The sequence below is a fragment of the Rhipicephalus sanguineus genome, chromosome 8 (genome assembly GCF_013339695.2).
Source record: "Rhipicephalus sanguineus isolate Rsan-2018 chromosome 8, BIME_Rsan_1.4, whole genome shotgun sequence".
Lineage (NCBI taxonomy): Eukaryota > Metazoa > Arthropoda > Arachnida > Ixodida > Ixodidae > Rhipicephalus > Rhipicephalus sanguineus.
In genome coordinates, this window is record NC_051183.1 from 52,616,089 (window position 1) to 52,639,872 (window position 23,784).

The 23,784-nt window shown below is 47.9% G+C and overlaps 2 protein-coding genes across 2 annotated transcripts in view; both read right to left on the reverse strand.

Moving 5' to 3' along the window:
• Positions 1 to 23,784, reverse strand: part of LOC119402735 (female-specific histamine-binding protein 2-like) — a 571,419-nt gene that overhangs the window by 360,057 nt on the left and 187,578 nt on the right. The gene's annotated exons all lie outside the window — the stretch shown is intronic.
• Positions 991 to 16,695, reverse strand: LOC119402734 (female-specific histamine-binding protein 2). The gene is made up of 5 exons (XM_037669821.2): positions 16,532 to 16,695; positions 12,846 to 13,018; positions 9,921 to 10,000; positions 2,377 to 2,463; positions 991 to 1,284 (listed from the first exon to the last, which is right to left on the reverse strand). The coding sequence occupies exons 1-5, from the start codon at positions 16,643 to 16,645 to the stop codon at positions 1,163 to 1,165; spliced, it is 576 nt and encodes a 191-aa protein (XP_037525749.1). The 5' UTR covers positions 16,646 to 16,695; the 3' UTR covers positions 991 to 1,162.

A 23,784-nucleotide genomic window follows, 5' to 3' on the forward strand; every position in this document is an offset into this window, starting at 1 on the left:
AGCATTACCAGTAAATATTGCAGTATGTAAATCCGGAAAAAAACGTATAAACAGTACGTATTGGCGATCTCTAATGCTATCTGCTTGACAGTATTAAGAATGGCTAATGCAGATATCGAGGAGTAAAACTTCTCATAGCTACCTCTAACAGTAATAATTTGTTTGGTATACCACGCCACAAAAACAATATTATTAAGAGACGCGCCATTGCGATGCGCTCGCCCCGCCATGGTGGTCTAGTGGTTATGGTGCTCGACTGCAGACCGGACGGTCGCGGGATCGAATCCCGGTCGCGGCGGCTGCACTTTCGGTGGAGGCGAAAATGTTTGAGGCCCGTGTACTTAGATTTAGGTGCACGTTAAAAAACCCCAGGTGGTCGAAATTTCCGGAGCCCTCCACTACGGCGTCCCTCATAATCATATCGTCGTGTTGGGACGTTAAACCCCAGATATTATTATTATTATTATTACATTGTTATGCGCTCCTCATTAATCTTGACCAACCGGTGTTCTTTAACCCTGCACCGAATTGTATGTATAGTCGCGAGCAAGATGACTTTGAACACTGAAGTTACATTAAAGGGTCGTTGCACAAAAGCAGTTTGCAACGCAAAAGTTTTCAGCACACTAAAAGCTCAAGCGGCAGGATATCTCCGACGATTCAATACGTCGCATGAACATCAGCACATTATGAGTAATCGGTCCACGAATTCGGTGTTCCTGCTCATATTGGTCAGAAAGTAAATAAGTGCTCCTGAATTTCACCCCTATCCACGTGCAGCCGCTGTGGCTGGTATTCTGGCATCCTTGAAATATTAGTCCAATAGGTAATCCGCAAAACACCCTGGTGGTTAAGACACGACACCCGAATGATTTTAAATGAGCACAAACAAATATTACACCTGCGTCATACCTAGCACACTGTATTCAAGACAAGTAGGGTTGATACCACCGCTGATGAGATACAGAAAACTTCTGATAACTTGAAGTTTGGCGCTGTAATCATACTTTATTTTCCAGTACTCGTGCTGGCCGCCTGCATTGACTGCAAAATACCTAAAACCAGACGCCCAGACAAACTGCGTTATCAAACGCTACATCAACGAATCGAAGCACATGTTGACAATAACACGATTCAACTTTGACAGCATGATATTCCCAAGTTATACTGGTATGCAATGGCTTGAGAATAAGTCCCGTATCTCCATACCCGCGGCATACTCATTAAACTTATCCATACAACTGGCTGTAACGTTGTTGATAGTGGTTGCCCATAGTTCGTAACCTGTAATGTAATGCAAGTTAGAGATTAAGGTCAGAGGATTGGATAAACAAGTTTTCTAATGGTTTATAGCAATGTCTATTGAAGAGGTAGAATGGCGCACGTTTTACAATTTTCGAGACCAAGCAGCACTGTTGAGGAGTGCGTTTTGCATGTGAGTTCCCATTGCTTCTGAGTTTTTTTTTAGCAACGACAGCGATAAGAATATGATGCACGTCGCTTTTGTTATATATCAGCTGTTGGAGTTCCCGAAGACAATCGTGCTGTAAACGATTTCCTAAGCACCTAAATAATAGTACTGTTTGTTATTATTTCAATAGTGTTCTTAATATCATTGAAAAGTGTCCAGAAGTACACCTTATATTTGAAACTGTACCAAGATCTCACATGTAAACCGACGTTTAGATTTTCAAAAAACACACGTTCTGCTCACGAGAAATGCATGTAGCGTGCTCTTTATGACGCGTTACCATTGTATTGGAGAAAGGCTTTGCATGTTTGTTCTTAGCTGGGACTATTTTTCAAAAATTACGAGCCTATTTTCTAAGCCGATGCTTTATAAACGCACTGTGGCCCACTGCAGTGTTCGCTTTCAAGTGTTACGCTCTGCAAGTTGTTATTATTGAATGAACTTTTGAGTCTCTTCTATTTTGCGAAGCTGACGCAATGCGGTTTCGGTTGTTTGGTATTCATTCGATGTTATGAGTAGGGAGTTACCCATTTTTTTTTTGAAGACCACGTTTCCTATGTGCGCACTGCACGTGCTAACGTTCGCTGATCCTGACGCTTGAAATACAGTTATACCGCATTAAGTATAGCAACCATTATTGACGCTTAATTCCATTTAGGACACGTCATTTCCAACATGTCTATATAATTACAACTGTTTTCGCACGAACAAGTGCATCCATGTATGTGGGATTAATGGTGCAAACATAAAAAGACAATAGGCTACTCCTCAATATAGTTATGGACGCGATCATCTGGGTTAATGTTTTTATCAACTAATTCGGGCAAATATCAAAACATCTTGGCAAAAGCGCCTGAACTGCGTTACAATTTCCACTATGAATGGAAGTCAGTGCATTTGCCTACCTCCTTCATTTCCATCTGCACCAGGAACGTAGATTACATTACAATTGTCATCGGAGAATGCAACGACGTCCGTGAATTCTTGCCCATCTACAAACATGAAAATCAGGGCACTGTGAGTAACTAAGCAACAGCATATGTGGGCATATATATATATATATATATATATATATATATATATATATATATATATATATATATATATATATATATATATATATATATATATATATATATATATTGTTAAGGTGTTTATTTACGGCGGGATTGACGGCGACGATGCACAACGACAGAGCGCAGACTCGCAGACTCTCACGAGCACGAGCACGAGGGGCGTGCTCTCCGACAAGAGGCGAAGAGGGCGACCCACTAGAAGGCGCTGGAGAGGACGGCCCATTACAACGTTCCAATTCTTCTCTACAATTACCCCGGGTACGAAAAGGGAGCCGTCTGGCGACCTAGCAGCTGGTCACTACGAGCGGGTCATGGTAGGGCTTGAGGCGCTCCACGTTGACAATGTCGCGCCCTCGACGGCGCATGTCGGAGGAGGAGAGGTTGAGGAAAGGAAAAGGCGCAACTTCTGCAACCCTAATTGGCGCATGTCGGAAGATGGGTCGATGGGTTCAATCAGGTAGTTGACCGGGGATGTGCGTTCGACGACACGGTAGGGGCCTTCGTATTTGGGCAGCAGTTTGGAAGAGAGGCCAATTGCAGTGGTAGGGATCGAGAGCCATACGAGTGCTCCGGGTAGGAACGTGGGTGCAGAAGTGTTGGTCTCACTGCGGATGCTTTTCTGCCGCTCTTGGTCCTGCGTAGTAAAGGTCTTCGCAAGCTCGCGACACTCCTCAGCAAGTCTGGCTGTGGCAGAAATAGGCGCACACTCAGATCGATCCGGCTTGTATGGAAGGATTGTTTCGATTGTGTGCGACGGGTGCCTGCCGTACAATAGGAAAAATGGTGAGAAACCAGTGGTGCTTTGAGGGGCGGCATTGTAGGCGTAGGTGACGAAAGGTAGAATGGAATCCCAATTTGTGTGATCGGCGGCGACATACATCAAGAGCATGTCGCCGAGCGTGCGGTTAAAGCGTTCCGTGAGCCCATTCGTCTGCGGGTGGTAAGCAGTAGTTTTGCGGTGAACAACGTTGCACTCTTTGAGGATGGCTTCGACGACTTCCGACAGGAAGACACGGCCTCGATCGCTGAGCAGCTCCTGGGGTGGACCGTGGCGCAGCATGAACCGGCGGAGCAGAAAGGAGGCTACATCGCGCGCTGTAGCCGCTGGGAGGGCGGCAGTTTCGGCGTATCGCGTAAGGTGGTCTACAGCGACGATGGCCCAGCGGTTACCAGCCGAAGTCAGAGGGAGTGGCCCATACAAATCGATGCCAACGCGCCCAAACGGCCGATCAGGGCAAGGTAAAGGTTGCAGACCTGCTGGTGACTGGTGCGTTGAAGTTTTGCGGCGCTGACAATCGATGCAGGAGCGAACGAACTTCTGCACGTAGCGGTACATGCCTCGCCAAAAGTACCGTTGGCGAATGTGGTGGTATGTTTTCGATACCCCAGAGTGCGCACACTGCGGATCAGCGTGGAACGATTCGCATATTTCAGAACGCAGACTGCGGGGTATTACTAGTAGCCACTGGCGGCCGTCGGCGTTGTAATTGCGTCGGTGGAGGAGGTCGTCGCGAATGGCGAAATGGTGGGCTTGACGACGCAACGCGCGAGTGGATGGTGTTGCCGAAGGATCAGTCAGCAAGTCTAGCAGTGAAGCGATCCATTGATCCTTGCGCTGTTCGGTAGCGATAGTGTGAACGTCGATGGAAGAAAGGGCATTGTGAGACATTGAGCTGTGGGTGTTGTCGTCAGGCAAGGGGGAGCGCAAGAGTGCGTCGGCGTCAGCATGCTGGCGTCCGTTGCGGTACCGCACGCGGATGTCGTAGTCCTGTAGGCGAAGTGCCCAGCGGGCGAGGCGGCCTGATGGATCCTTCAATGACAACCAGCAGAGGGCATGGTGGTCGGTGATGACATCAAATGGGCGACCATACAAATAAGGTCGGAACTTCGTAAGGGCCCAGATGATCGCTAGGCATTCCTTTTCGGTGACGGTGTAATTGGTCTCGGCTTTGGTGAGCGTACGACTTGCACACGCCACGACATATTCAGGGAACCCTGGTTTGCGCTGCGCAAGGACAGCGCCAAGGCCAACACCGCTGGCGTCTGTGTGTACCTCTGTAGGGGCCGTAGGGTCGTAGTGGCGTAGTATGGGAGGCGACGTCAACAGACGACGGAGCTTCGCGAAAGCGTCGTCGCACTCTGACGACCATGAACTGAGGGACCCGTTACTTCCGAGGAGCTTCGTCAGCGGCGATATGACGGTCGCGAAGTTTCGAATGAAGCGCCGAAAGTAGGAACACAGTCCTACGAAACTGCGCAGTTCTTTGACGGACGTAGGCTTGGGGAACTCGGTCACGGCCCGAAGCTTGGCTGGATCGGGAAGAATACCGTCCTTGGACACGACGTAACCGAGTATTGTCAGCTGCCGTGCTGCAAATCGGCACTTCTTTAGATTCAGTTGTAGACCGGCGTCGCTCAAACGCGTCAAAACATGCCGCAGGCGTTGAAGATGTGTGGAGAAGTCCGGAGCGAAAACAACGACGTCGTCGAGGTAGCACAAGCATGTGTGCCATTTCAGGTTGCGCATAACGGTATCCATCATGCGCTCAAAGGTGGCGGGCGCATTACACAGCCCAAACGGCATGACGTTGAATTCGTACAAGCCGTCGGGCGTGACAAAGGCGGTCTTCGGTCGAGCGTCATCAGCCATGGGTACTTGCCAGTACCCTGAGCGCAAATCGAGAGATGAAAAGAATTCTGCTCCTTGCAGGCTGTCAATCGCGTCGTCTATTCGCGGTAGTGGATACACGTCCTTACGAGTGATCTTGTTGAGTCGTCGGTAGTCTACACAGAACCGCACAGAACCGTCCTTCTTCGCAACAAGTACGACAGGAGACGCCCAGGGGCTGTTAGATGGTCGAATAACATCGCGTCGCAGCATGTCGTCGACTTGCTCGTTGATTACACGGCGTTCTGTGGGAGATACGCGATATGGACGTTGCCGCAGTGGCGGCTGGGCGCCAGTGTCGATGCGATGCGTAACGGCGGAAGTGCGGCCGAGAGAAGTTTGAGCGACATCGAAAGAAGAGCGAAATTCGTCCAACAGGCCCAGAAGCTGGGAACGCTGGACCGGTGTAAGGTCGTCAGCAATGGAGGAACCAAAGACATCAGCGGGTGATGAACCAGATGTCGAAACAGCGCTGAGCGTACTGGAACTGTGGCAGTGCATTTCATCTGGTACGTCCATAACTTGTGCGTCTTCGAGGGGTTCCACGCTGCCGAGACATTCCCCTCGGACCAACATAACACTGTACGGAGATGGGTTGATAACAAAAATTGACGTACTGCCCTGAGTGACTTGAACGGTCGCGAAAGGCACCAGCATGCCTTTCCTCGTGCAAACACGGTCAGATGGCGAGAGAAGTGCAACGGTGTCGGAGAGACTGGCGCAGTACACTGACACCGCCGTCGACGAGTTTGCAGGCACCTTGGTGTCGTCTTTGACAAGTACCTTGCCCGCAGCCGATGGACTGTCTGCCGGCGCCAATTCAGAGAATGGTGAGAGCTCTATTTCGGCTGGTGCGCAATGAATGACGGCGTCGTGGCGGGAGAGAAAATCCCATCCTAGGATGACGTCGTGAGAGCAGGCAGGAATTATGATCAATTCGACGGCGTACAGAGCATCCTGAATAATGACGCGAGCTGTGCAGACCGCTGTTGGGTGGATACTTTGGGCACTGGCTGTACGGAGGGAGAGCGCCGAAAGCGGCGTCGTCACTTTTCGCAGTAGTCGGCTAAACTTGGCGTCCATAACGGATACGGCGGCTCCAGTGTCGATAAGGGCGGATGCGCGAACACTGTCCACAAACACGTCAATCACGTTCGAGGGGCTTCGCTGAGGGCTTTCGCAGTTCGATAACGTCGCAGCCCTTGCCTCGTGGACTGCGACGACTAGTTTTCCTGGTCGCGTGAGCCCGGACGTGGCCGCATCGGCGACAGTGAGCGACGTCGTGGAGACGGTGAACGGCGGGTAGATGGTGCGGGGCGGGACGTCGGTGACATTGGCGGCGCTTGGTCATAATAAGGGCTGCTTGATGAGCTGGTCAGGGTTGATGCGACCCGAGGCGGCTGGACGCGATTGCAGTAGCGTGCGACGTGACCGGCGCAACCGCACGCAAAGCAAATGGGGCGGTTGTCGGAAGTGCGCCAGCGGTTCGCGGGTCCCATCCATGTCGCAGAACGGGATGGACGAGGCGGCTGCTGAAATGAGTGCATTGTGGGCAGCTGTCGGGGCCTGGGGGCGACGTCGACGTATGCAGGCGGCACAGCCACGTCGAAGGCCTGTGGTCCGACGACGGCTTCGGCGTAACCCCGCGGGCCAGCCACACGAATCGCTGGGGGCGGCCTGGCTACAGCTTGCGCGTAGCTTAGTGGTGCAGGCACTAGAGGCGGCTGGTGGTATTCGGGAATGACCTCCGCGATTTCTTGCTGAATCGCTCGGCGGAGAGGAGGCAGAAGTGTAGTTGGCGGCTGGTCAACATGCTGCGGTGGAGTGAAAGCCAGTAGAGAGACCTGGCGGGCAATTTCCTCACGCACGAACGACTTGATTTCGGCGAGCAAAGTGGAGTGGTCAGGAATTGCCGACAAGCCTGCGAGATCAGCATCGCGTGATGGCGGTCGACGGGTCATCAAGCGCTGCCGGCGCAGCTCTTCGTAGCTTTGGCACAGGGTAATGACCTCTGCCACTGTGCGAGGGTTTTTGGCCAGCAGCATAGTGAAGGCATCGTCGTCGATGCCTTTCAGAACATTCCTGATTCTGTCAGACTCCGACATGCTCGCGTCGGCTTTCTTGCACAGGTCAAGGATGTCTTCGATGTAGCTCGTGAACGATTCCCCTGCCTGCTGAGCTCGTTCACGTAAGCGCTGTTCGGCTTGAAGCTTACGAACGGCAGGGCGGCCAAACACGTTGACGATGGCGGTCTTGAAATCGGACCACGTGGGGAAATCGGATGCATGGTTGTTGTACCACATGCCTGCCACACCCGCGAGGTAGAAAACCAAGTTGGTCAGCTTGCCTGCTTCGTCCCATTTATTGGGAACACTCACCCGTTCGTAAATCGCGAGCCAGTCCTCCACGTCAGTGCCATCCGCGCCGGTGAAGACAGGAGGGTCGCGGATACGGGGGACACCGGGACAAGCGGTCGGAGCAGGAGGCGGCGTTTGCTGAGCGGCGTCTTGCGGCATGGTAGATGGCACGGTACGGGATCGAAGCTCCAGGGGCATCGAATGGAGACCGAAGTTGCGGTGACGGTACAGCACTCTCCACCACTTTGTTAAGGCGTTTATTGACGGCGGGATTGACGGCGACGATGCACAACGACAGAGCGCAGACTCGCAGACTCTCACGAGCACGAGCACGAGGGGCGTGCTCTCCGACAAGAGGCGAAGAGGGCGACCCACTAGAAGGCGCTGGAGAGGACGGCCCATTACAACGTTCCAATTCTTCTCTACAATATACATATATATATATATACATATATATATATATATATATATATATATATATATATATATATATATATATATATATATATATATATATATATATATATATAACTATCTCGTAATAGTTTCTCGCTCTGGAGCATATTTCCATTTTGTGTGCCTACGCTAGCTTCACTATTTAAGATAGAGGATCTGCTATTAACGTGGACACCTCAGTATTTGAACAGCGAGCTGTTAATCACGGCATAAAAACAGCTGTTCGCAGCAAGAAACCTCGGCACCCTGTTGCCTAGCAACTGATAACGCCACAGCTGAGCACCACCTGGCCTCGCCTCGTCTCGCCTCGCTACCGCGCCAGCTGGTGTGATGTCACGCCAAGCAGCACATGCGCCGAAGCAGTAGGAACGGAGAAGCCGCGGCGAAAATGCGCTCGGTAAAGAAACCCGCCGCGCCTATTTACCGTGACAGCTGATGTGCCGTCATGCCAAGCCGCGCATACCCCGTATCAACAGCTGCGGAGGAACCGCCTTGAAGCTACCGAAATAACGAAGTATACCCGCGCCAAGTTTAAATACAAGTTGCCTAGCAACCGTTGACGTCTATAAATACGTCATTAATACACCTAGTGCCACGTAAATGTCCTCGAGATCGTTATATATAGTCGCGCCTGGTGGTGCCGAGGCAGTGTGTATCCATCAGTCACCCGAAGGAGAACCGTACACTTGAAGAACATGCTGCCTATCACGAGGCTCAACATGCTGCAGAGCCAGAACGAGATCGCGGTGGCGATGTGACCCAGGCTGCTCGAACAAGCAAGTGACTGACATAGAGAGAGAGGCAAGATCAGGAATATACTCGGCGCGAGAATGAGCGGGAAGCGGCAAGGAAACGAGCCAGGCGCAGTCAACCCGGATTTGGGTGGGCCGAGTACGAGCAAAGAAAGGCCCATGAGCGTACAGAGAGAGCTAATTCTAGTTTTGCACGCGAGTTTCATATTTATGGCTCATGGATCGACGAGCTTCTATGTTATCAAATCTCGCGTGGCCGGATGCATGCTTCTTCATTTTTTTTGGTTAGTTTTTACGGGAGAGTTAAAGTATGACCACCCGCAGAACGAACAAAATACGATGCCTTGACATCAAAATGTGATGTGTCTCTACGAATTACATTTACACAAGCGTAGTTAATTTCGTACAGTAACATTTCTTTCACAGCTTGCGCATCGTATGCTGCCTGCATAAACGGCATCGCGCAGTGGCGCACTACTTCTTCTCTGCGTGCTTTTTCGTGCATTTTACTCTATGAGCGCGTCTTGCCATCGGGCTTTCGCAATATTGACTGCTTGCACGTGACGTGATGGACGTACTAAACGGCCTCAACATGGCGGCTTAGATGACGTCAACGCAGCATAATAACGCAGTGGTTAAAGTGCTTCAGTGTGATAAGGATGTCGATGCAACGTTATTTGGCCTCTGTGCGTCAATAACGAAGGAAAAAGCATGCGATGTATCGATAACTCTAAGGTTACATCACGAAGTACGCGCCCCGCCAGGTTCGTGCTCCACCGTGGCTGTTTAAGTGACGTCAGTGCAATCTATATTTACTACGCTAACGGACCATGTCCGTGAACCTAGCTGCGCACTGAATGCAGGTAATTCAAGATCAGGGACCGTGGACACTCAGCACGTCAGCAGAAACGCCAGTGCCCTTACAGTGGGCACGCGCTGAATGCTTATGCTAACGTATGAGGCACACCTGAGCCATTGCAAGTTCATCAAGTGAACGGTCAGTATCTTTTCAAAATTTTTGTTTTGGCACTTTCAGCTTCTCAAAGCAATGCTTACTGATGCCGGTTGATAGGGGAGTTATGACGTCACTGAAATTTTGAAGGGACAAGAAGCAATGTGTGACATGACGGCGAAACTTACCCTCTGTCTCGTATCTGAGGGCGTTTTCCTTATTGTAACCATACATTTTAACAGCAGTGATCCTTTCAAACGAACCTTGGCTGAAAGTTTCGTAGAAGTGGAGTGCAGATGTAATTTGAGGCACAATATCAGGCGAAGAAATTTAAACGGTGCGAAATCACGAAACGATGGTTCCAGAATAACATATTCTAAACAACCGTATATAAATGCAGCCAGGACGAAATATTTATATTATACAAAGTAAATTGTCGCAGAATCATGAATCTTGTCAACATGGCTCCCCTATGCATTGTATTCACAGCGCTTCGTAAACTATTTTTGGCTGAAGCGTGACTTTCATATCCCTTTACCTCCAAGTGCTAACCTGTAACTGATGTATGTATGTCGAAACGAAATAAATCTGCAAGGCAACCAACGACAGTCTTGGCCGTGTTACAGTTTTCTGCATAGATATGCGGCAAATCACTGATTAGTCACCAAAAGGAAGGCATGAGATCTGAAAATTTCCTATCGTATCGGAATATACTAGGCTACTGTGAAATGAGCCCAATATTATTGTTCGGAGCCATACAGACTGTTATGAAGCTTCATTTATGTGACCTAAATATTGTTATGTGACCATCATTTATGTGACCTAAAGTTTCCGCCTAAAGACACGAGTTACAATTAATTACAGTCTAGCGTGTGCAGATAATTATTTATGGTACATCGGGCCTATACCAACAGGGAATGGGCAATTAGAACATGGCTCGTTATTCATCTTCCATTTAGAGCGGCTACTCAATCGCAAGAATTCGTGGACAACATGCGTGGCAACCACGTGCATAAAGGCAAATAGGAGCGCTACAGCAAACAGGCTTCCCTGAACGCATTTTAATCTGCATACAAGGCACGCATTGCGAATGGGCCAGCCGATCATGGAGAAATCTTATAATTTCGTCAGGCATTGTCGTTAAGGTAGTCGAATGAACGTACGCGGGAAGGTCTGTGCTAGGTTAGAACCATTTGCATTTGTCTGAGAACATTTATTTCCTCCATGCCGCAGTTTGTCCTGGCCTCTTTACCTAAAGATGGCTGTGACACTAAATTCTGGGCGTGCTTAGCCTATGCGAGACTGCTGCGATGTGCTCATAGGCTTATGATTCTAATAAATAAGATATCCGAAAAAATATATTTCGCTATTGAGCATGTGTAAAATATTTACGCGCACGCAGATGCATGGACGATATAACCATCAATGTTTGCAGTTATTGCACTCGCAGACGTTTCGCTGTCCTAAGTTGTGAAATATTTTTATATGCAGAGAGCATTTGAGCAGGAATGTGAATACCATGCATTGTGAATAAGGTATTTGCTGTGAAATGTTGTGAAAGGTCATTGTGTAGCATGCTTTTTCTTGAAAACATTTCTTTATATGCCGACCCATTTCTGGATACTGATAATAGCAATTTTTATTAGATGCTATTTGGCATGAGTGCGATTATGGGAGTAACACGAATCAAGCCATATAATACCTTTCGTTGCATTCTACACAGTTCAGGTACATGTTCTAACAGGTTATATGGTGATAAGGTGATAGGCAATGCATCCTGATTGCATACAGCATCAGGCTACCTAAAGGGACACAAATTGACGACCTTACTGCATCCTTATTCCGTTAGATCATATTGGTACGCTTTATAGCAACTAATGTTGTCAATATGAACGCACAGTTCTACTCATTTGTTGCTGGGAAATAATCAAAACAGCCCAAAATACTCAGTATAAATAATGGAAAAAATATTATATTTCATCTCCCCCACGGGCAACCATGGTGGGATGCAAAAGCATCGCGAGGGGTGCGCATGGAGTTTCCACTTCTCTTATGTGACTTATGAGACGGTGGGAGTCGAGGCTTTTGTATTACCGCTTGCCGACGCTGACGTTTAGGTTCGGCTTCCCCAGCCTTCCTCTGCTTCGCGGCGGTGGCGCTGCCGCTGCAACTAGCGCCGACGTTGACGTTGTTCATGGCGTTTCGCACACCACTGCACAGGGAGATAATGACGGAAGCACAGCAAACGCGCACTTTCGCAGCCTCGAGATTCGCTCGCTGGCGCTGCCGTTTACGTTCAGCTTCGCGAGCGTCCATAGCGCCGTTGCGAAGGCGAGTGCAACGGGAGTGAGCGCGCGCCACATTATATACGAGCGCACAGCTGTGGCGGAAAGAGAGAAACGGGAGAGGAGAAACAAAGCGGAGGCAGCGCTCACGCCACCTCCTTCCACCTCCTCGCGCCTACGCGAGGAGAGGGAGGAGAGTTGGCGCATGCGCAGTATGGTTGCGAACGCCGCAGAACGGACACTGCCCCGAGCATCAGATGATTTCGCGTCTAAAAGACGACTTCGCCACGCTGAACTAGTTTTCGTTTTAACAGAGGCGACACCAACAATGAAAGTTATCTATCAAGCTGTCATAATTCTGAGTAGCACATTCTTTACTATGACATGTAGCAATTAAGGGACGTATGTGCTTCTGCTTGATGACATGGAGCAGCGCGAAAAACGCGGAGACAGCGGAAGGAACGTAAAAAAACAGGACGAGCGCTGACTTTCAACAAAACTTGCTAACAATTTTTTATAATAAATTTAGCTTTTCATCATGCAAGTATACGAGCTAGCCCAACTATCCGTCCTAACGCTTTTGCCCCCGAATTTCTGTGTGGGTCTATTTTGTAGGACAATGCTACTCTGTGGGCGCCAATATGAATACAGTTTCATTGGGCTTATAGTGCTTAGCTGTTCTAACCTCCAGATTGTGTTGTCATGTATAAATGCAGCGTTGAACTATTGCGTACAAAATCAAGTGCTTTCTATTTCACCTAATGCGTGCTGCTGAGAAATGCGCGATTTCGTTTTTTCTTAAATAATGGGGAAACCAGAGGTACTTACTATATTCTACTAGCATTATTCATAAACAAAAACAGTGCTCGAACGCTCTTCTCGTCCTCGTTCAACTCATCAGCGCCAACACTCAAGCAAGTGAAGTTATTTCCCCACGCTGGGTCATTCCTATATGTGACCTTTACCATGAAGTAGATATCATGAACCTCTCCTTTGAGAATCTGAAATGAAATATACAGGATTGCACTGTAGCTTGAATTCAGCTTGAGCACTGTCGAGCATAGTACTTAATTAAAGGGGAAGGCCTTAGATGCCTCACCAAACGCAAAAATTTACCGTAGGCATCAGTAAGCGTCATGCAGAAAATCAGCGCCACGCAACGACGTCACAATTTGATGTCATCATGACGTCACAAGATGACTTCTTCACATGACATCCTCGCTTGGTACCGCAAGGTGCCCTTGTTTCTGTTACCAATTAGGCCGTCGCTTACGTCTATGTTCGCCGTGATCATGTAGGGCTTGCCGACGCTCGGGCACCTTCGCCAGGGCATCCCAGCGTACATGCTCGTTCTTGAAGCCAGTTATGTTATCGCAGGTGGTATGACATAAAGTGTCGTTAGCAGCGTCGATGCAATGAGCGTTATGACGTCACTCTCGGTCACCATGACGCCACCACACAGCCTCGTAAGAAATGAAAAGAACACTGTGTTAATCTGGCGGACCACGTAGACGAGTGGATAACAGTCGAGCATCTCCAGGGATCTCCCTTCAGCTCCCTTCCTTGCCTTGCGTTTCAATATGAATGTTCGCTGTTGATGTGGTGACTGTGACTGTCAGTCACCTGGGCCACATACCCACATTACCTGAACTGTGGTATGCGGGTATGTGCCACATATTATTGAGGGAAAGGGTTCATGGCATATGCGATAGGCATATTGCGTTATTCGTTTCATGAACCAGTGAACCGTGTTCGTTATACACTCATTACACTCATCCCTTGCTACGCCAATTTTGGTGTATTACATGTTATGGAGACGACTAGGAAAGGGCCAGGACGTAGGCGGCTAGATAGATAGATAGATAGATAGATAGATAGATAGATAGATAGATAGATAGATAGATAGATAGATAGATAGATAGATAGATAGATAGATAGATAGATAGATAGATAGATAGAGATAGATAGATAGATGAATGAATGAATAGATAGATAGATAGATAGATAGATAGATAGATAGATAGATAGATAGATAGATAGATAGATAGATAGATAGATAGATAGATAGATAGATAGATAGATAGATAGATAGATAGATAGATAGATAGATAGAAACGGCTAAAGTACCTTATATAGGTTCGCTATAAAATGCTTCGCATTTAAAAATGTCCACAGGTCCATACTTTCTACATCAGCCTTAGTAATAGGGGTGCGGATGCCATACCTGATGATGAAGCACCATGATGCACGCTTGACACTAGTGCTGCCAAGCATGATATAGTAGATTTTTTTTAGTAGAACGCAAGTGCAACAGACATTAAAAAGAAGATATAAGAATCAGGACATGGTGGGTGCCAGAAAGTGTGCAGGCTGCTTTCATTAAATGTGCAAACGCATTTCATTTTCAGGGCACAACTCAATACATAAATTAGAACATAAAAGCGGCTGAGTAAACGTGCGTCAGCCGGCCAAGAAAACCAAATTCTTTTGGATGCAGTGAAAGTGAAAGCAAGTCTGCCTACATCTGAACCAACTTCCGTGCAAAATCTGGCCAATTGTATGGGTAACTTGTAGATAACGTACATGATGTGGTATGTCGGCTTGTGGTGTGGTGCGTCGCAAAAGCATGGTATGTCGAAACAAAAAACGACAGGCCTGCGCTGAAACCGCAGCACAGTCACAGCGAAAGCTGGAAGAGCGGCGTTTCTAGAGCCCGTTAAGCTCTCTTGGGGCTACAATGCAAGTACACTAGAAAGGTACCCACTACGTCATAAATCACAATTTTTGTGAAGTTGGGAAGCACCTACTAAGCCATTATTTGTCATTTTGCGGAGAGGCGAGGCACCAGCTACACGTCTGTAAGGCATTATGTGCACTTTGTTGACGTGACGACTGATGACGATGAAGAATTATGGCTCAGCCCTTTGTAATGGGTTGGAAGGTTTAAACGGCCCAGCAGTTATGTAATTTGCATTGGGTGACGCCCGGTCGCTATTTCCCTCTCCCGTCATGCTGTATAACATACGTTGACGTGGGAGAGAGACGCGAGGGGAGGGGGGGGAGAACTTTACTGAGACCCCGAGGAAATGGATCATGCGCTTATGGGATTCCTTGGCAACCAATACAAGTGCACTTGCGAGGAACCCACTACGCTATAAATCATTGTAATTTTACTGAGACCCCGAGGAAGTGTATCATGCGCTTATGGGCTTCCTTGGGAACCAATACAAGTGCACTTGCGAGGAACCCACTACGCTGTAAATCATTGTAATTTTTGAGAAGTAGGGCAGCAGGCACTGTGCCATTTTTCTTCATTCTACGGAGAGCGTTGGTACCTGCTAAACCCATGTAAGGCATTATGCGCACTTTGTTGATGCTGTGCCTGATGATGATGAGGAATTATGGCAGAGTCCTTTGTAATGGGTTGGAAGCATTCAACAACCTACTCGTTGCGCAATTCGCATTGTGTGACGCCTGGTTACAGAAATCACGTTGTGCGACACTTGGTGCTTATTTTACTCTTCTACCACGCTATATTGCATATGCTAATGTGGTTCCTTCCCGTCATGAAGCCTGTATAGGACTTTTTGCAAAGCAGTTTCAAGCACCGGCATGGCTCAGAGTTTAAATCGAGTTGTTTTTTAAAGGCCCTTTGTAGAACGTCCCAGAAGAGTATGGCGTCTTTACAGCTGATGAAGCAATGTTCTATAGTTTCCGGAACTTCACAGAGGCGACAGTTAACTGAAGATACAAAGATGCCTTTGCTGCTTAACCAGGTCTTCACAGGCAGTGTCGTATAGCATACGTTATCTCATGCCACCGAAAAGCCATTCTATTCCTGTTGACATGCTATTATTAATGGGTATGCACAGTTTATGGAAAACTCGCATGCTAGACAGACATGCGGAACCCATGGTATCATCGCGGTTGCATCTCATTCAAATGGCTCTTCAGCTAAAAGACTTTTACAAACAATTAGAGTTTCAACCGGACTGGTATCCACTCTTCATGAAATGTATAGCTTTAATACCCTTTTAGGGCTTCTGTGTATCGCTTGTACGCTGGTAGAGACCGCCTGAATATTTTGTTCGCTATGTATGCTAGTTACACACATTTGTAATAAATACCATGAAAGAAAAAAAAAACCGGCATGGCTCAGAGGTTGAATACTGGGCTCCCACGCAGAGGGCCCAGGTTCGAACCTCGTTTCATCCTGGAATTTTTTTCTTATTTCGTTTTTTTTCTTATTTCGAGCGATACTGGTTACGGACACCGGCGGCGGCGGCGGCGGCGGACAACTACGGCGCCAAAAACGGCCGGTGAAATGATCTCATAACAGCTTTCGCTGTAACAACTATCATCACTAGCGCTTGTATGCGCCTAGAAGTAGAAGCTGTTGGATTGATGACGCGAGGAATCAAAGCGTGTGAATTCGCAATGCGCAAATTTGAGTACATCTACCGTCGACAGCTTTCTTCATGCAAAATATTCGCAAGCAGTGCAAAAGCGTTTACCTTCCAGGCGTCTTGGTGTGCCCCATTTGCCGCTTCATCCGCCCAAACTGGCTTATCGCCCTTAACCTGGCTGAGTACCAGGAAAGCAGCAACAGAGAATACAAGAAGCTTCATCCTGACGTTCTTTGAGGTTCCGTCGGTGGATGGAAGCCTCGCTATTTATACACGCCCACATTCAGCATTAATAATCAGCTAACGTCAGAACTTCATCGCGTCGATCTGTTACCGGCATAGCACTATTTGTAGCCTTGTTGGCTGGTGGAATATCTGTAATGAAATAATGATGGCTTGGGAACATGCTATAATTATTGTAATTTACTGAAAGTACGTGTCCTTCCGCAAGAGGGTTTTTGTATTGCATTGACGTTACTGCATTGTCTTCTATATAAAAGTAATTCTTGCAGGATACGTGATGCCATACATCTTTGCTCTGCAGAGATAGAACAAGACATGAGCGTGCCGCGTGTGCGTGCGCTTAGTTTCTTTCGAACGATCTTTTATATTCAAGGATTCTAAAACTACAATAATAGCACAGACATGTAAGTAAGGCCAACTTCAACGCATATTTAACTCCATAAAAATGTGTGTTCCTCATAGAAGTGATGTAGAACACCCTACTTGTATAATTTGACAGTAGAAAAATTAGCTTTGCTCTCGCAAAAAGACTGCGAAACAGCTGTTGCTTATGCAATATGATAATTTTTCCTCCGGTATAGTTGGCAGGAGGTGACGCTTGACAGATCGTAATTTATAAGGCGCGTGTTTGTGCCATCAAGAAGCTATGAGACGCAAACTCAGGGGGGTCTGAAAGGTCTAGAAGTAATCATACAAGGATGTACATCATGCGCCTTTTCTCATCCTAAACAGGGGGAATAACGGCACTTATGGTAGCCGCCACCTTAGCAAAAGCGTTGTGCATAGCGTCCTTACCGGAGACGGTAAAGCTTGCAAACACGGACACAAGATGGAACTAAGAGAATACACACGCCGAGTGACCTGTCCACATGTGGTTTGTGTATGCTGGCTTCTCTCTTGAGTCCTCGTTTGCATGCCTTACGTCTTTTACCATGAATCCGTACCTTCGAGGGCCTCAGTTGTGTACATCCGCGCTCCGTTGCACTCGCCAGCAGCGGGTTTGGTCAAGAACTAGGCCGCCGGCGGCGGCACCGAAATCTGCAACTTAGAAGCATGCATTCAACCAACACCAGTTGCGCTGAATTTAGACCTCAGATAATTTGCACGCTCCTATAGTAGGATACAACTTATGAAGTCCGGAAAGAACCCGCCCAGATGACTAAAGCACGGCAGCACATCGCCTCCGCGACTAAAACACAGTCCCACTCATGCACTCAGCAATCGTCTCAATCTTCTCCGAAGGCGGCGCTACCGGTCGTCGGGCTGATGACGTCAGTCTAGGATGCGCGCTCATTGGTGGAGGCTTGTGCGCATCCACCGTTGAGGAGGAAATGCCGCAGACTTGTAAAGCTGTATCCGAATACAGACGGTCATTCGTCGGCGCCCTAGGAAAAGCGAGTCATAGAAAGAAATTATATTAATTCCGAAACGAAAAAACTTTACTGCGGCGTTGCGCTCCGGGAACGCGGGCGATGCCCAAGCGAATGGGTGTTATCCCCACGTGCACTCACGTAGAATATCTTTAGGTCAACCAGGTTGGCATATTATTCAGCAATGTTTCCAGTGAAGGCACATATCATGTACCACTTTCTAGAAAACGTTAGCCAACGACCCCCGAATAGCACACTGGCCGCAATCGCAGCGAAACCGTTGAATTTGCATAAAGAGTACCACGCGAGATATCAGCCGACAACCTTCAACATTAATGGCAGGTTAAGTTACAGCATACAAGCGTATACTAAATGTTCACTTTTAACGTCAGTGTTACACTAGCTACTCTGTAGCGACAGTGAACGCTTTTACTTAATTCAAACGTCACTTTTGATATGCGCGCGTTTCAAATATATTTTGGTTAGACCATACATCAAGAAATTGAATACGCTAAACCTCGTATATTATCCCGTGAATCTGAAAGCCAGTCAGTTCAGTCCACAACACTGCAGGTGAGGTAACCATAAACCGGATAAGAGGGTAAAAATATCACTTTTGACATGATTCAATTATTTAGATCGAGTCTGGTTAACAATAGGCCTTGCACACAGAATAATCGGTGTTTTGAGCATCCGTTGCAACAACGTGGAGCAAAATATAGCGGCGCTAGTCTATTTTCTATTTAAAAATAAGCAACACCTAGCCTTCTGTACAATAATTTGAGTTTGCGTTGATCTATATGTTCACTATCGCATTATTATGCATGTTCGTATATACGTTGGCTAGAAAGGGAAAATCACATTACGTAATTGCATTACCTGTATATTCGTAAATAAACAACATTTGAATGCAACTTCTTGGTTAGTGCTGTACGCTGCGGCAGTCTATCTATAACCAGACAGCCAGGTATTGCAGCTCCTATGTTGACTACTATAGTTGCCACGAAAACAGCTTTTGTCATTATTTTGTCAACTGTTGCCTATGGAGGGCAGCCTGTCGGGAATTTGGGCTGTTGGTATAGTTAGCCAACCAAGGCTGGCCGCATATTGTACAGGCCACTAAAGAACATGTTCATTGCCCAGCTCTTAGTTGCTGTTTCATATAATTGACAACAATGTAGCAAGAAAGTATGGCGGTCCTCTCGTATTTACGCCCATTTTAAGCTGGATCACCCCTCGACCTGCACATCTAGTGAAGAGAAAAGTCGGCAGGCTTGTGCTAAAAATATTCTACTGTTTATGCCAAATGTGAGAAAGGGTCTCCCATTCGTGCGGCCAATCATATGTTGGAGAGCCTGGCCGCTCTCCTAATGAACGTACCAGAGAACATGGTCTAAATATAAGGACGTGCGCAACTCTGTGCGCACTGCAAGGTTTGCAAATGTGACCCGTGGTTTTACGTGGTAAACAAACCTAGGCCAGAGTAAGCATCAGACGGCTGTGAATTACTGGAAGCTTTGAACATTAAAAATGCAGCCAGCTCCACTCCTTGAAAGCCGCCGAAACAGCGCAGCAGATGCCCCCCCTCTCTTTCAACACTGTTGGCGGTGTATATTGTTTTTTGCAAGCCTTTCTGAGTATTTTTGCTTTGCAAGTCTTTTCGATTTATTTCTCCATTGTATCATTGCTCTTTATTTGAAACTATGTTAATTTATGGGAGACGATATGCCTGACCCGCCCACTGGCCCAAACGCGAATTATTCGACAGTTTTAGTTTCACGTACGTGGATTCTTTGCGTCTTTGTGTACGTAAACGTGAGAACTCTGCGTACGTCACGCGGCACGCGTCCGCTATGTTTATAGTTTCACGTACGCAGACGCAGCGCCACGGAGCTTCCACATAATATAGCACTACAGCGAAACATTCAACCCGAAGAAACGTGTTTTTGTTGCAAGGCCAGCGGTGCAGATTGTCACATGGTGTTGCGTCTTCGGCGGCAGAACGACCGCCGGTAGTCGAAGAACGTGAGCGTCACGGAGGCCAGAAGACGAATTCCGTTTATTCCGGTGAAACGCGCTTTTTGAGCGTTTCCTAGCCAGTCTTTGTCTGGAAAAAGCAAAGAGGCCGACGGCGAACGGCAGACGCTCGGTCCCATGTTCAACGTGGGACGCTCAGCGTGCAGAAGACGCATGCACAGGAGCGCACGTAGAGCCACACGGCAGACATAACGGTAGCCGCGTACATTTCGAGCAGAAAATTGCCTCTATGCGTGCACTGTGACCCACATTTGTTGTGAGTGTTGTCTTGGGCTGGAATTGACCACGTCTTCATAACACGTCCTCGTAGCAGTATGTAGGGGCTCACCGGACGACGTGGAGAATCGACGCGGACGACGTGGAGACGCAACTGAAAATCAAAGCTGCATGCTGCTGCTCACGCGATCGCGCACTTCACGGGCGGGCAGGCGCGGGCACTGAATATTTTTGCCCTGGCTGCTGACAGGCGCACGGCGACTTCAGTCCATCTCAATCAATACTGCATGCTGGCTTCGATTGGGTTGCACTCTCGAACGTCGCGAAGCACATCGAAGTCGTCACTTTTTGAAAACGCTCGGAGAGTTCATTGGGTGTGCCACCATCTTGAAAACTGCCGACCAACCCTTTCTCGATAGCTTCGTGATCTCGCATGGGCGCCCCGTAGGACTTTCACGTGGGTAGAGCACGCAACGCAAGCGCGAAGACCTCGCGCGCTTCCGCAAGACGCGTGGGCGGCCATGCGTACTGAAGACATACGTGGGCAGCTCGTGCGTACTGAAGACACGCAGGAGCTAGCTCCACGTACGTGAACTCTTCCACGTTCGTGAAACTGGAACTGTCTAATATTACGGCTACGCTGGAACGCCAGCAGCATTGCAAGCGCTGCTGCTGCGCATGACATGCCCGCCTCGCTTAGGACGTTGCCGAGGAATCGTTGCATATACACAGTTCCACAAGCATATCTAGAACGCCGGAGCGTCGGACTCGGGACTGGATGCCGACACCTAGAGATAACGCGTGGTTTGACATTGGCCAGATCTGAACATGCGCGGCCCGTAATGACGGACCTGCCCCGCATTCTCTCTCATTTTATCGCTGCTGCTGCACCAACTCTACTGGCCGTCAGAATCGCTGTTTGTTGTGTAGGGCCACGAAAAAAAAAAGAAAGAAAAACGCGGGAATCACCCGGCTTAGCAACCGACGGAAGCTATGCGGCAAGAGTGTCCTCGATTAACGGTGTCGTCATTCCGGCAGCAACAATACCTTAGCCAGTTTACCGGCAGCCTGTCAAAGGTAGAGCGTGCATGATCTTTTTCTTTCGGTGCTACATCACTGACAGCGCTTCTGACAGCCAAAACCGTTGATGTATCCATGGCGACAAACAAGGAAAGGAAGTGGGATGCAGGTGCATTATAGGGGACTCGCATGTTCAGATGGGACCTATCTAAAACCGCGCGCTATCTCCACATGACGCCCATGCAGCCCCGAGCCCGATGTCCCGCCGTTTTAGATGCGAAGCATCTTATGGCGGAGTTCAAACCGGTGGTGGTGGTGTACGGCAAAACCACCCTAACTGCGCATGCGCAAACCCACTCCATACACCTCCTCTCCTCTTCACACTCACCTCTCACTCTCCACTCCCCCTTTCGCCTCCCCTCTCCACTCCCACTCCCCTCTCACTCTCCACTCCCCCTTTCCCCTCACCCTCTACACTCCCCTCCCCCTCTGAAACGCGAGCTTGACATGCCGAAACGCTGCTTCCCATCGCCTCATGGTCACCTTTAGTGGGAGATGGTGCGATTTTTTTTGACAAGAGTGTTGACCTCGGTAAGCCCTCTCACCATCCAAGCGAGCGTACAACAATTTGACGGCGATAGTACCTTCCGTGTTGTCTTGCTTGTGTTGCTTTCACTCGGTTCACGTCATTTTAACAGTAAATATGTCATGCGATAGAGAAATCTTGGCCAATCAAGCGCGTCAAACGACGCCTTTTACACCTATGTGTACAACCGCCCACAAACGATTACGGAGCGTGGGCTCCACCGAAAATGCGAATTTCTGCCCTGTTAGTGCATGGCGCTTATAAACTAGCGGGTAGACGTATAGGTCGCAGGCACTACTACAGGATGAAATATTTATTTGGAGGCTATGTTCTTAGACAAAGCGAGAATACAGCTTCCTCGGAAATTTCGTGTTCCGAAAACCTTTGGGCGCGGGGGTACGTCAAAACCTTAATGAAAACCAGCACATAATGACGCCAAGGAAGAAATACGGGACGCTAATTGTACTGTTATAAGTGTATTGAAGTAATCGTGATATTGGTGGGAAGAAAGTAGACTGGACGGAAAGGCAACTTGCCGCCGGCAGGGACCGAACCTGAAACTTTGGGATTTCGCGCCCGATGCGCTTACGAATTGAACCACCGCGGCGGTCGTCCCCCGCCCACATTATCGGGCACTTATGTGCGTGCAAACCAGAGAGTGTTCACATGCTACGTGACGTGCTACTTGATGACGTGCTGTGTGACGCCAGCTGGTAAAAAAAAACGAATGTTGCACACTTGTTGCAATGACTGCGAGTGGCGCTGACAAACACTCTCAAGTTTGCATGCACAGGAATACCTGATAAATGGGTGATAAATGGAACGGCGTGACGACTTCCGCCGTAGCTAGAGAATCGGGCGCAAAATCCAAGTCTGCAGGTTCAGCCCCTGCCGCTGGCAAGTTGTATTTTCGTCCACTTTGCTTTCTTCACATCTATATTTTACTTACTACAATACACCTAAAGCAGCACACTTAACGTTGCCAATATCATACTTGGCTTCATTATCTGCTGGTTTTCATTAAGGTTGGGTCAACAAAGAAATGAGCCCTTAAAATTCTCTTCCTTCATTCGTTACCTATGGGTGCATGCGCTTTAACGTATGACACAGTGTCATGTAGAACTCTAGCTAAATACTACAACGTTCATGAACATACGATGTGCTTGACTATAATTTACAAGCATATTATTATCGCCATTGTTTTCTAGCGTAACATTCTATAGAAGCCATACATTCTTCGACGCATACTGCGCTGATGAGCGCTAGTTTAGGCGCTCAAAGCAAGATCAAGAAGCAGCGACTTCGTGTGAGTATATTTATAAGGCGAACTTGCTCATCGGTACCTTGTAAGGACGAAAAAAAAAATAAAGGTTTCCTAAAATTGAAATCATCTCTACCAGAGCTAGCGCAGATATATACAGACACCTTGTTTCACTGAGATCATTTCTAAACTGTGCTTGTCATTCGAATGGCAAAGATTCCACATCGCTATAGTTAGCGTCCTTGGCTGTTTGATAGATAGGTCTACGAATAAAAACAGATGGCTCTAGAAAAAAATCACATCCATCACTGCGCAGGAGACTCGAGACAAGATAGCTCTGTTGCTCTGCGCTTTTAATTTTAGCTGCTTGTGGACTCATGACGGAAATTAACTGTTAAGTTCGTCAAGTAGCTGCCGCAGTGGTGACACAAAAGCAACTAGTATGGTGGAAGCGCTTTGCTGCATAGACACGTACAGAACTTAGTGCCGAGCCGATCTTTCCAAAAAATACCAACTTTTACTGCGGTCGCTTTCGTACATTCGTTTTATTGAGTAACTGTCGCGATAAATATTACGTATGCACCTTCCGTTTGTAGCACATAGCTTCAAGCATCCATCTGCTGATTGC

Bases quoted from the DNA above. Each gene is read 5' to 3' on its own strand.
- LOC119402734 (XM_037669821.2), bottom strand. From the start codon at position 16,645: ATGAAGCTTCTTGTATTCTCTGTTGCTGCTTTCCTGGTACTCAGCCAG. The intron at 13,019-16,531 runs GTAAACGCTTTT...ATTTCATTTCAG, and splicing joins CACACCAAGACGCCTGGAAG to ATTCTCAAAGGAGAGGTTCA. The intron at 2,464-9,920 runs GTAAGTTTCGCC...TCATGTTTGTAG, and splicing joins CCTCAGATACGAGACAGAGG to ATGGGCAAGAATTCACGGAC.